The sequence below is a fragment of the Cherax quadricarinatus genome, unplaced genomic scaffold (assembly GCF_038502225.1).
Source record: "Cherax quadricarinatus isolate ZL_2023a unplaced genomic scaffold, ASM3850222v1 Contig2086, whole genome shotgun sequence".
In the NCBI taxonomy this organism is placed as follows: Eukaryota; Metazoa; Arthropoda; class Malacostraca; order Decapoda; family Parastacidae; genus Cherax; species Cherax quadricarinatus.
Window position 1 is genome coordinate 32,503 of NW_027197112.1, and position 14,676 is coordinate 47,178.

Genomic DNA, 14,676 nt, shown 5'->3' on the forward strand with positions numbered 1-14,676 from the left:
CACTGACACAGTGGTACACCAGTGTTGCTGCATCACTGATACAGTGGTACACCAGTGTTGTTGCATCACTGAGTGATACACCAGTGCTGTTGCATCACTGACACAGTGGTACACCATTGTTGCTGCATCACTGATACAGTGATACACCAGTGTTGTTGCATCACTGATACAGTGGTACACCAGTGTTGTTGCATCACTGATACAGTGGTACACCAGTGTTGCTGCATCACTGACAGTAGTATACCAGTGCTTTTGCATCACTGACACAGTGGTACACCAGTGTTGCTGCATCACTGATACAGTGGTACACCAGTGTTGTTGCATCACTGAGTGATACACCAGTGTTGTTGCTTCACTGACAGTAGTATACCAGTGCTTTTGCATCACTGACACAGTGGTACACCAGTGTTGCTGCATCACTGATACAGTGGTACACCAGTGTTGTTGCATCACTGACACAGTGGTACACCAGTGTTGCTGCATCACTGATACAGTGATACACCAGTGTTGTTGCATCACTGAGTGATACACCAGTGCTGTTGCATCACTGACACAGTGGTACACCAGTGTTGCTGCATCACTGATACAGTGATACACCAGTGTTGTTGCATCACTGATACAGTGGTACACCAGTGTTGTTGCATCACTGATACAGTGGTACACCAGTGTTGTTGCATCACTGATACAGTGGTACACCAGTGTTGTTGCATCACTGATACAGTGGTACACCAGTGTTGTTGCATCACTGATACAGTGGTACACCAGTGTTGTTGCATCACTGATACAGTGGTACACCAGTGTTGTTGCATCACTGATAGTGGTACACCATCACTGATAGTGGTACACCATTGTTGCATCACTGATACAGTGGTACACCAGTGTTGCTGCGTCACTGACACAGTGGTACACCAGCGTTGTTGCATCACTGACACAGTGGTACACCAGCGTTGCTGCATCACTGACACAGTGGTACACCAGCGTTGCTGCATCACTGACACAGTGGTACACCAGTGTTGCATCACTGAGACAGTGGTACACCATTGTTGCATCACTGACAGTGGTACACCAGTGTTGTTGCATCACTGACAGTGCTACACCAGTGTTGTTGCATCACTGAGACAGTGGTACACCATTGTTGCATCACTGACAGTGGTACACCAGTGTTGTTGCATCACTGACAGTGGTACACCAGTGTTGTTGCATCACTGACAGTGGTACACCAGTGTTGTTGCATCACTGACAGTGCTACACCAGTGTTGTTGCATCACTGACACAGTGCTACACCAGTGTTGTTGCATCACTGACACAGTGCTACACCAGTGTTGTTGCATCACTGACACAGTGCTACACCAGTGTTGTTGCATCACTGACACAGTGCTACACCAGTGTTGTTGCATCACTGACACAGTGCTACACCAGTGTTGTTGCATCACTGACAGTGCTACACCAGTGTTGTTGCATCACTGACAGTGCTACACCAGTGTTGTTGCATCACTGACACAGTGCTACACCAGTGTTGTTGCATCACTGACAGTGCTACACCAGTGTTGTTGCATCACTGACACAGTGCTACACCAGTGTTGTTGCATCACTGACACAGTGCTACACCAGTGTTGTTGCATCACTGACAGTGCTACACCAGTGTTGTTGCATCACTGACACAGTGCTACACCAGTGTTGTTGCATCACTGACAGTGCTACACCAGTGTTGTTGCATCACTGACACAGTGCTACACCAGTGTTGTTGCATCACTGACACAGTGCTACACCAGTGTTGTTGCATCACTGACACTGCTACACCAGTGTTGTTGCATCACTGACAGTGCTACACCAGTGTTGTTGCATCACTGACAGTGCTACACCAGTGTTGTTGCATCATTGGATGGTTCAGAATTTGACGGCACACCAATAAGGAGACACTTTCCTGTTTCCTGACGAAGACATCACCGTTAGAGAGACTATTGGAATACTAACCTCATGGACTATTAGTGTAACTAGTAATGAAGTGATTACCAACTACCACACGTAAAGATTCTTTAATCACTAGTAATTAAACAGTTATGTTCGCCTTTTCCTTTAGCATTGACAACAGATTTCTCCCTCTCTCACCCACCAGCATCACCTGCAGTAGTAGTATTCTCTCTCATTCAGCAGCAGCTGCAGTAGTATTCTCCCTCATTCAGCAGCACCTGCAGTAGTAGTATTCTCTCTCATTCAGCAGCACCTGCAGTAGTAGTATTCTCCCTCATTCAGCATCACCTGCAGTAGTAGTATTCTCTCTCATTCAGCAGCACCTGCAGTAGTATTCTCTCTCATTCAGCAGCACCTGCAGTAGTATTCTCCCTCATTCAGCAGCAGCTGCAGTAGTATTCTCCCTCATTCAGCAGCAGCTGCAGTAGTATTCTCCCTCATTCAGCAGCAGCTGCAGTAGTATTCTCCCTCATTCAGCAGCAGCTGCAGTAGTATTCTCCCTCATTCAGCAGCAGCTGCAGTAGTATTCTCCCTCATTCAGCAGCAGCTGCAGTAGTATTCTCCCTCATTCAGCAGCAGCTGCAGTAGTATTCTCTCTGGCCCATCAGCAGCTGCAGTAGTAGTTTCGCTCACTAGCGGCTGCAGTAGTATTCTATCTCACTTAACAGCAGCTGCAGTAATATTCTTTCTCGCCCAGCAGCAGCTGCAGTAGTTCTCTCAGCATCAGCTGCAGTAGTATTCTCTCTTACTCCCAGCAAAAGCAAAAGCAAAAGCAGACGTTTCTGCTGCCACCAACGGTAGCAGCAGACTTCACCATCAGCAGGCGCCTCCAGCACCCTACACCTGCCTTTGGTGCACCCGTCTTGGGCAGGCAGGCGGGTGATGTGGGTATGGTGAGTGGTGTGGTGGTGGGTGTGGGGAATGGAGGACGAAGTGATGGGTGCAAGGGATTGGCTAAAGAATAGAGGATAGAGGGAAACCATTGGCTTAGGTTAAGTTACGTTAGGTTAGGTTCGGACAGGATACATAACCTATAAAAACATATTTTAAGCACAAAAATTAAAATTACGGCCGTAATGCGTCTGGCAAGGTGGTGACTGGGGGTAACTAGAAAACGTAAACATCTGCACGAGTGTTACTAATGGTGCCACAATGTTTAACATTGTGGGGAAATAAACTACTTTTATTTCCAGTCATATTCCATCACACACGATGGGTTTTGCACATTAAATAATGAAATGTGTCAGCCAGATCCGAGGACCTTCAGTAGGACGACGAGGACATTCCACTATGGGTTCAGCAGCTATAGCAACTTTAACGGTTTCTTTCCAGCTGAACCTTTATTAAGTGGGAATTACCACCTCTCGGTATGAGCTGAAAGGATAGAGCAACTGGAGTGGGGGTGAATAAGAGAGTGAGTACAGGTAATTGAGAGAGTGGGTACAAGGTGGTGATTGAGAGATTGGGTACAGGAGGTGATTGAGAGATTGGGTACAGGAGATGATTGAGAGAGTGGGCATAGCTAGGAAAATTGAGGAGGTGGGTGTTATTTGCGGTTAACTGTACATAAATATAGGTTAGTTTACGTAACCTAACTTAACCTATAACAAAAATTATTAAATTATTGAAGGAGTGTTTACTGGGGGTAGAATCAACGAACTGTAATGCATATGAAAAAGATCTATCGATTGGGAGGCCATATTGTTGAAGTAGCCGGCGTAGGCCAAGGCTACTGTGTTGTATCACCAGCAGCAACAGCCTGGTTGACCAGGCAAGCGCCAGGCGAGGCTGACTCATGACCGGGCTCCGGGATAGAAAAACTCTCGGAACTCATCAAAGGTAAAGGTATCGCTTATTCTGAAAGCGTAGCCAGAATATCTTGTGCGAGTATTGTAAGGTTAGTGTTATCAAAGGTGAGTGGCAGGGGCTGAGAGGCCTTTGATGGACGGCGAGACTCCTCTGTTTAACCTCAGCTCTGCTGAATTGACAATGAAGAAAGATAAAGTGACCATACCAGATTAATGGATCATCCTTTACTCTGCTCCATCCACCCGTCTACTTTTCCAGTCGCTGGAGTTTTCCAGCTTCTGAATTCTTTCAGTTTAGTCTCTGTTATTATACAGTTTAATTTTGCGGGGAATAATTCTCATCATAATTCTTCCACCTTGTGGTTTGAGTTTCTGGCAGTCTTAAGTGCTGTAGTAAACACGGACAACAGGCTGAAGTATACTTACCAATACGTCTCACCATTCCTGAAATCGAACCCGGGTCCTTTTGTTTGCGTGCCGACTTATTCAGGTATGGCAAACAAGCAGTAAATTTTGTCTAGAATTTGTGTGTTCATCTACCTCGTCCAGTGTTATGGTCGGCTACTTTTGGTTTGAAGAAATTTATCCAAAAATAAATCCATCAATATCATAATTTTTTGCTTGCTCCAGAGATGTGTCCTTAATAACTGGTAGAATACGAGGTATTATGTACATCATACTGGATGTACGTCATACTGGAACACGAACATGGTCAAACGAACACGAACACAGAGTAACACACACATACACAGAGGCGTGGCCAGGAGCTGTGAATCGACCCCCGCAACCACAGATTGGTGAGTACACTCTACAAATGAAGTCTCCATCTTGCATCTTACAGCATCAAACTACCAAAATAGTCTACTTATTCTAGATTTTTTGGCATATACCTGTAGGCTAGAACACCATACTATTACGAAAAAATCATCCAACTTTATCCATGTCTTTCTTCCCACCAGTGATGGTCTTAGTGCTGCTGGCAGACTGGAGCAATAAACTATAACATTAACTCTGTGCCTCTCTCTTTACCAGTGATATCTAGCACTGCCAGCACTAGCACACCAAGTTACAGCACTGACTCTATGTACCTACTAGTAATATCATATAATAGCAGCTTGGAACAGCATACTATAACCTAAACTAACTGTATACATTTCTCTTTCTGCCAGTGATGTGCCCGGTACTGTGTTCGGGTAACGGGGAGTACCGGGATGGAGAGTGCGTGTGTCGACCAGGCTGGAAGGGCCGGGAGTGTAGCATCCGCCATGACGAGTGTGAGGTCCCGGACTGCAACGGTCACGGTCACTGTGTTGACGGTCGCTGCCGCTGTGCCAAGGGTTACAAGGGAGACTTCTGTGAGGAAGGTCAGTCACTAACATGGTCTTAGGTACGCTAGTGCTGCCTACTAGGTCACTAACATGGTCTTAGGTACTCTAGTGTTACTAGGTCAGTCACTAACATGGTCTTAGGTATGCTAGTGTCACTAAGCCAGTCACTAACATGGTGTTAGGTACGCGAGTGCTACCTACTATTTCAATCATTAACATGGTATTAGGTACTCTAATGTCTCCTAGGTGTAGTAGATAACTGTCACAGTGATCAGTCTCGTAGGTGTAGTAGATAACTGTCACAGTGATCAGTCTCGTAGGTGTAGTAGATAACTGTCACAGTGATCAGTCTCGTAGGTGTAGTAGATAACTGTCACAGTGATCAGTCTCGTAGGTGTAGTAGATAACTGTCACAGTGATCAGTCTTCTAGGTGTAGTAGATAACTGTCACAGTGATCAGTCTCGTAGGTGTAGTAGATAACTGTCACAGTGATCAGTCTCGTAGGTGTAGTAGATAACTGTCACAGTGATCAGTCTCGTAGGTGTAGTAGATAACTATGTCACAGAGGAAGTGCTAACAGTGTACAGTATAATGGCCCACAGAGGCCACTCAATGCATCATGCTGGGCCACAAAAGACCACTTCGTGCACCATGCTGTAAACTCTAGCATGCACGCTAACTACTCACAAGCTATGACTAACCCTTGAAGAAAAACCATTTGTACAGACACAGTATTGTGTAAATAATTCACAATTAAAACCCGTAGACTCCATAGGAGGTTAGTTCCCTACGTCAGTTAAACAAAAAAATATCAACATTTATATGTTAAAAGTGGAACCTCATAGTTCACCGAAGTCTCCGACGGCACCTTGGCAATGAGAAAAAGCGGATCCAGTATACCAGAAGTCCTGAGTAGACAGTGACATTATACAGCAGCAGAAGCAGCACCAGAAGCATCATAAGTGCGTCACAAGTTGCAGAGAGAAAGAAACAAGATCAGCCACAACCAGGTGGCCATGGGTGAGATGCGTTTGCCCTCTTCATGGGGGAATTAGTTAACCCATAAGCATCAGACAGTGCCTGAGGAATGGGAGATAATTAATCTCAACCCAGGAAAGGGGAGGATAGTTTCCATTCCTTGGATCAAGAGCTCTTCCCCAGTTTCAAGGCACGTTTTAAGAGACACTGACGGGAAGAATACAAAAAACACATCCTGGCGTAATCCCGCTCTGCAGATCATGTAATAAACAAGACCAGGATAATGTGGTAGGGGCTGGGGGTTGCCGACTGTTATCCTCATAATCTAAGTTTAAATTTAATGTTTCAGTTTAATTTAGTTAACGTGATTTCGATAATATTGAAAGTTAATGCAGCTTTTACATCTAGTTATGAATGTACATTTGTTTTAATAGGTGTTAGAGAATTATATGTTTAACTGGTGTACAATGTGTGTTTCAGTTAATTGCGACGCCTATTGAGGTGTGTGTGTGTTTTGTGTGTGTGTGTTTTGTGTGTGTGTGTGTGTGTCGTGTGTACTCGCCTGCATATGGTTGCAGCTCCTAGCCCCCGCCTCTTCTCTGCTTGCTACTCATTGAATTCTTTCCTGGCTTCGAGGGCCTTATCGTATCTCTTCTTAAAGCTATGTATGAATCTTGCTTTTACTTCCAGTTGTGCCTTCGTGTTCCAGTTTCCCGTCTCTCAAACAATTTGTCCCTATTCACCTTATCAGTTCCTCCCAATGTGTGTGTGTGTGTGTGTGTGTGTGTGTGTGTGTGTGTGAGAGAGAGAGAGAGAGAGAGAGAGAGAGAGAGAGAGAGAGAGAGAGAGAGAGAGATTGAGATTCATCTAGTTGTAATCACTTATTTTTAGTTGTAAAAGTAGGGTCTCAGCTCCTGGCCCTGCCTCTGATTTCTAGGTCCTCCTTGACTGAGGTTTGTAGTCCTTTTTCCCCCGAGCTTGTGCTCTGTTCCTGACCTTCTGTGCCTTTCCCTAATTGTATGTATGTATTAGTGTTAGCGGGGAGAGGGAAACAAAGACAGGGAGAGAGGGGTACGTAGATGTGGAGATGGAAGAAAAGACATAGCGAGTGTGTTAAGAGGCAGAGAGAAATACATACACACACACACAAATGGATGACATTAGCGGCTCCTCACGAACCATTTCCTGCCTTGCGTGTCCACAGACGACTGCCCCCACCCTACATGCTCAGGACACGGGTGGTGCGTGTCCGGTACGTGTGTGTGTCAGCGAGGCTGGAGAGGGCCTGACTGTGGCAGCACGGACGATGCCGCCCTCCAGTGCCTCCCAGATTGCAACGGACACGGACACTTTGACCTAGAGAGCCATCAGTGCATCTGCGAGCCAGAGTGGACTGGCTCTGAGTGCAGTAAACGTAAGTAGTTGGCGCAGTGCCTTTGATAATCACGTACGAGGCATCTACACGCACTTCTTGGTAACCAAGTACGGCACCTCTTACTTCTTGATTATGACGTACGGAAATTTTTGTCCTTGATGGCCCTTTACCCATTAACATATTCACACACAAAAAAAAACTCTTAACGTTAACGGGCACTTATTACCCCCAATAAATTCGTACTTATTATCGTTCGTGATAAGCAGGTGGCTCTCAGTAGAGACGTAAGGTCATCGTACCCTCACCTGGTCCTTGATATTCACGTCCAATGTGTAGAAAATCATTTTATATATAATTCAGGAATGTTTTTCTTGTATAAACTCCAGCTAGACTAATGTTACCTTTTTCTCAGCAACTACCTAACAATAGTAATAGTGATAAAGCTAAGAAATAATAATAATAATAATAATAATAATAATAATAAACAAGAAAATATAAAATAATGCTTGATGATAAATTAAAATTAATAAAATAATAATCATAATAATAATAACAAAAATAATAAGTGTTATCTTCCTGTATTTAACGACTTTAATTACAGGAGTAACATGTTTATTAAGTACTAATGAGCTTGTAACACCTGTCTCCTTGTACTGAAGAGCAGTCTACTGATGCTTACTTGCAGGCGTGTGTGGCCTGGACTGCGGACTCCACGGCAGGTGTGAGGGCGGTGCATGCCTTTGTACCCCTGGCTGGACAGGTGACCGCTGTAACCTCATGACATGTGACCCCAGGTGAGTAAACACACGGAGGAATAATGGCATCTAAGTAAAAAAATATGACCAATAACACATGGAATATTTCCTATGGGATATCACGTACTAAAAGGTAGAGAATGTGTGATGCGGGAGGAGTGACAATACTTGTCAAAATAAAGTGAAGTGTTTTGAGGAGGAAACAAACTTCTACAGTGACGACTTTTATAAACTATGAAGACCAGAGGTCAAAGTTAATAAATCATTTCCAATTCTCCAACAAATAGAAGAGATACAAAGTACGATTACAACAAAAGGAAAGAGTATCAGGTATTGACACTTTAATTAAAATAAACAAAAAAATCCCAGATAAATTGGAATCTCTTGGAGGATCGGAAATGGTGAGAGTAAAGTCTGTGGAGGAAGTAATAGGAAATTTCATGAGCCGACATGATAGACCCATCAAGGATAAGAGGATGGGACGAACCAATAAGGACTTGATCTGGTCCTCATTTTTAAGTAGATAAAAAGATGAATATAAGTTACCACTAGAAGCCAGTGACAATGTTCTGTTACCTGGAAGGGATAAGATTGGAGAGAAGGGAGGGTAGAGCACAGGAAAAATCAGACTAGAGGAAGGCAATTACACAAGGATGAGCGGCTTCTGGGTCGAGTTGCTACGAGAGGGACAGAAAGGTAAAATAGTGAATGCTACTAAGAAAAGATGTGAAGAGTAGAAGGGCATGGAAAACAGAGTGAGAACTGTAGAGAATAGGGAACTGAGCGGAAGAGCTAGAGAATATTATGCTAGGATAAAGTATAAAACGACCTTAGCAAGGAAGGCCAGAATGAAATCAAAATTGAAGTCCATTCACATAATGCAGAATATAATAGTAAGAGTGCAAGTAATAACACTCAGGGAGGAGGAGGTACTGATAAAAGATGAAAGGGACGTATGTGAAGAACTAAACAAACATTGAATGTGTAGCTGTTGTTATGATCAAAGTTTGTTGTGGATAGATTAATCTAGGGCAGAATATAGCCAGAAACCCTAGAGGATTGTTGAGGGTAGAGACGAGATGTTATGCTACCTACCACCCTTCCTCCCTCCCCCTGCCCCATCACCCCTCCCCTCTACCCATCCTCATTTTGGAGTCTAAGCAAGAAAGTTTGTGTTTTTACGCTGCATATTTTTTCCTGGTAATATTTAAAAGACACATCCTTACTTTATTTTTCACATGACTTTGCAGGTGTATTAATTTGTTAAGTAAACATTAATGCACCAGGAACAAGAGGTATAAAATAATGACAGACAATTTGCAAAACAAAGACACACAGGAAGATTTGACACTTTTTTTTTTTTTAAAGATGGTTCTGATTGGTCACTAAGCGAAACGTTTTCTCAATGAAGTGTCAACTCTACTTTTGCTTTAATAAACTACTGCTACTGCTATTACTAATAATAATAATAATAATGGTGAATAATAACAAATATTATATGAATAACGTTTTTAGGTTGAGTTGCTCGGTTCTATTCATAAATTCTGCACATTTCGTAGCGTTCTGACTGCTGTATGACCCCGGTGAGTTTAACGGTTGGTTTTGATTATAATAATAAAATCGTAGCGTTCTGGAACGTTGCGAGAGCTAACGTGAAAGTCTGTGAAGACTTGTGAACGTCTTTCTAACCTGCTGTCTGTGGGACTGAAATGTACGTGTATGGACTGAGTGTTGTTGTAAGCAAGGTTAACATAAACCCAGGCTTTTGTTATGTGTGTGTGTGTGTGTGTGTGTGTGTGTGTGTGTGTGTGTGTGTGTGTGTGTGTGTGTGTGTGTGTGTGTGTGTGTGTGTGCGTGTGCGTGTGCGTGCGTGCGTGTGCGTGTGTAGGCGTGCCATGCGGACATCACCCACCCACCCACTTCTTTCACTCCCATCTACCGGACGGTCGCAGCAAGTCCCTCAAGTTTTAATTAAAAATGTGCTGGCCGGGCTGCCTCAAAGGCAAGCTCCCCGACAATTTGAAAGCCCCCCCCGTCCCCCCTCTAAAACGAGACTAATCAACGCCCGCACGTAAGACTCAAATTTACCATCTCAGAACAGGGATTGCCGACACTTTAAGCAACGATGTTTACATGGAGTGTTCCTCCCGCCAAAATGTCTTGCTTCTCTTCGAGTTTAGCGCCAACTGCGAAATTTGTTTATCTTTTTTTCCCTTGTTTGACTTGCTTTGCAAACACATGAGATTGCGAGTGTGTTTGTCGGCAGCCATGATAGTGCAGCTTACGGGAAGTTGTTTATGTATATCCCTCTGAAGGGGCTAGTTAAGGTGTAATGTACTGCCGTGTTGTTGCAAATTGTGTTGGAAGCAAATTCATTTACGCCTAACAAGATAAATAACTTTGTATCCGTATCATCATTTGCAAATGATACCAGAATAATCATGAAAATCACCTCGTTAGAGGACACGAAAAAAACTGAAGGAAGATATTAAAGTCTTCCAGTGGGGAGTGGAGAATAACGTGACGTTCAATACTGACTAGTTCCAACTATTTAGATATGGAAAGAATGAAGAACTCAAGAGACATCCTATACAAAATGCAAAAGGAACATGACCTCTCTTTCAAAGAACACTGTGTTGCGTCAGGTATTTGGCTAATACTAAACACTTGTCAAACGTGCCATCATATAACCCCATTAATTTAAAAATATATACGATTCAGAATGAAAAAAAAATAATCTACAAAAATAAGCAGTGACAGATGCCATAGCGCTGTTGACTTGCCATTAAGGCAAATACCACGAAAGATAGAAACATGACAGGGTGGATAATGAGAACTTTTAAAACAATAGAAATAAGTGTCATTAATGACTTTTCAAATCACTTATTTTATCTCGCTCAGTGTTGACGGCTCCTTTCAGGGCAGGAGATATATCAAAGCTGGAACAGATATTGAGATCATTTGCTGCCAGCATAGCGCCAATAAAATAATTTAAATTACTGGAATGCCTCAAAGTCTTAAAAAAATTATTCACTGGAGTGGAGGAGAGATCAACGATAATATGTACACGGAACGTGCTGAAGGGCCTTGTTCCATATCTGCACACTGCCATAACATACTGGAGTGAGAGCTATGGAAAAATGTATAAAATAAAATCTAGTGAAAAACAGGGGCGCCCTGGACAATGAGAGAACATTGTATCAATATCTTTAGACCCAGACTGTTTAACACAATACCACAAGATATAAGCATTGCCGGAACAAGTGTAGAAGTTCTCAACAGGAAATTGGGCATGTACTTCCACCAAGTGCTAAATCAACCAGGCTGTTATGTATATGTGGGGCCAGTGGACCGCCGACAGTAACAGCCTAATTTATCAAGCAAGTATCAGACAAGCCTGACCCAGCCGGGCCGCACGAGTTGGGTAAATCTGAAAAGCCTTCAAAGGTAGAGGGGGCTGTGCTTATACAAGGATACATTTCTCTGTTAACTCTGGCCAACAAAGGTTATAGTTCACGGTTGAAATCATTTGTTTCTAATTGTTGGGACGCTGGATTTAAATCTGAAGTTTTGCTGCAACACGTACAGTTCCTGTGAAACAGAACCCACAGTAAACGATTTCGCCAAGACATAACGGAGGAGAGAGCGCTCAGGGAAACCAGACGACCAGTTTCATGGTGGACTACTGCTGGACACTGGTGCGGGAGAGCCATACTCAACACAAGGAAAAAAATAAAAAACTGCGATGTAATGCTTAACAGTTCGCAAACAGGCGATATTATTGATGTAAATATGTTTGCATGATTGGAAGTCTCTTATTTTTATGCGTATATGTCATTAATTTTGTTACTGCATGCACCACAGTAAACATCTATGCATAACACCTATGTATTATCACGTGCTTCTTCAACAATAAATAACCAAAACATTGATCATAAAATTTCAAAAACACCTTACGCGATGGAGAATAAACAAGATCAAATTAGTGATTAACGTATCAAAGTTAACTTAAAACAAAATTATAGTTTCTGAACTGGATAAAAGGTTAAATTATGCTGTCTAATGTAATTAAGGTCTGGTCATGGACCGGGCCGCGGGGGCGTTGACCCCCGGAACACCAGGTAAGGTAGAGAGGGCTGGGCTTATGGGATAACCTCTGATCGAGCAGCGACCTAAATACATCCATTTATTCAAAATAATCACAAAAGCAGTTGTACATTAAAAAAAAAATCTACTTTTACAATCCCCCGAAGCTCCTGTGATTCCGACTATTGTTATTATGGCTTTAAAAAATGAGGGAAAACGGGAATTCATATTAACTACATTAATAATATTGTCGCTAATTTTATTTATTTGACACGTTTTTAGTTTTCGTTTTCATTTGAAATTGTTTTGTTGGTGTGTATATAATTCTCTCAATACAACAGCTAAAACTTTTTTTTTTTTTTTTACAAAGGTTTATCGAGTGACGCGAATAAAACTGGCAACTCCGGCGTGAGAGCTGGATGCCACATTATAAGATAGTAGAGGCAGTTCTGGCATTTATCAAACCATTTTTCATTGGGGTGAATTTAAAGAAGGGAAAGTTGAATAAGTCAGTGGCTGCAGTTTGCTAACTGTTGGTGATAGACCTAACGGGGGACGGATAGGTGGCCTGGTGATGATAGAACTAACGTGTTTTCACGAGATATCATCAGATCGGAAATCGGTCTTATTGAAGATAGATTTTTTTTATTCGAGTATGTAGTTGTGAATCTTTAGGTATTTAAATAACAACAATAATGGTTATCTATTGTCTTTTGTTTTTAAGACACAACAGATGGGAATTTAATTTCGACAATCCCACTGCCCCCAACAATCTCAAGTAACAATTCCATCTGGTGATACTCCCATAAATGGAACATCTGGCAATTACAAAAATCCTATTTCTTCAGTTTTAAAAGTTTCCTGTAATGACGGTAATTTATCCATGTCACACGGGCTTGTTCATGGTCACATCCGCACCGTGCGGCGCTGCAATGTGTAACCGAGAAGCAGACACCTTCGATGAGGGGCTAGCAGTAGTAATAGTAATTACTAGTTGTCAAAGGCACTTGTCGATAAACTCTTGACCTGGTGTGTGTAGTGTGGTTGTGTAAAGTGCTGTTTGCTACAGGGCTGCACACAGTTGTTTACTAAACACATTTATCCGTCGACCGAGTATGTGAAAACTACAGGTGAAATATTTACCTTTGCTTTGACGAGGTATTTGTCATGTTTTATTTCCCATGAAGCCAACCACAAAAAAAAACTTATTATATGCATCCGAACATTTGTAGCGTTTTCAATCCTCTGGTGTACGTGAACTTGGCGAATAAACACAAAATGCTGTGCATACTGTGGGCTTTCATATTATTGTGTATGTTTGTACATTAATTTGAAATAGTTATTTTCATAATAGTTAACGACGTGTGGATACATCACTGCTGGTAACAACGTTACGTTAGTTTGTAAGGATGTTACGTAAGGATATTTGCCATTTATTTGACCTTTCCTTGCCTATCAAGACCGTCTCGGTACTTCAAAGGTGATTCCTTAAACTTTCCGGAAGGTTTAGGACATATAGGAAGGTATTGAAGGCTGCATGGAAAGGGGACAGTAATATATGCAAGACAAGCCACGGGGGATGGAAATCTTCAGCTCGAGTACTTTCACATATCTCGTGCGTCATCAGGAGCTATGCAATGTTGCAAGAGTAAGAACAGAAGAAATGAGGGAAGTTTCTCACAATGGTGTGTTTGTTCACCGTGTGTATAGTGTATATATTCTATAGTGTACAGTGCATAGTATGTGCATGGTATGCGCATAGCATGTGAAGTGTATAGCGGTGTGTCGTTGATAGTGGGGGTAGTGCACTGAGCATAGTGGTGTATAGTAACATGTGCACTGAGCATCGTGGTGTATAGTGACTTGTCCTGGGAGGGAGTGAGTGCCCTACTCCGCCTCAGCACACATCTTCCACCGCCCACCACAAGGACTGGACACCCCTCTCCTCCCCCCCCCCACCACCACCACCATGAACCACATGCGGAATGTGCCATGCGCCATTTTCCCTTCAGCTTGTGCTTATCACACAGTTTGAGGTATGGCAGACGATGAAGCCAGCCAGCCACAAAGCCAGGGAAACAATGCACCCAACAATGAAAGAAGAGGCACATGTCAGGTGTGTGGAGAGTTTCGAGCACGCAACAGGGACGGCCGTATTCGTGCACACAATAGGTGTGCGGGATCACATATGCCCCCAGCAGAGAGCAGCCCACAGCCTCCACAGGCAGATGACAATTCCAATGGCAACCTCGTCACTTGCGATAACCTTCTGTTGGCATTCAAATCCACTGCTAGCAGTACACTATCCCACATCCCTAAAGCAGCTCGCCCATATGCAGCAGGGAAATTCACAGACCTTCTTAAGCGGGTGAAT

At 43.0% G+C, this 14,676-nt stretch overlaps 1 protein-coding gene across 1 annotated transcript in view; it reads left to right on the plus strand.

Moving 5' to 3' along the window:
- Positions 1-14,676, plus strand: part of LOC128706358 (teneurin-m-like) — a 48,971-nt gene that overhangs the window by 12,879 nt on the left and 21,416 nt on the right. Inside the window, exons 2-4 of the mRNA XM_070081256.1 lie at positions 4,949-5,143; positions 7,291-7,500; positions 8,147-8,255. Coding sequence (XP_069937357.1) covers positions 4,949-5,143; positions 7,291-7,500; positions 8,147-8,255 — 514 coding nt within the window. The remainder of the gene's footprint in view (positions 1-4,948; positions 5,144-7,290; positions 7,501-8,146; positions 8,256-14,676) is intronic.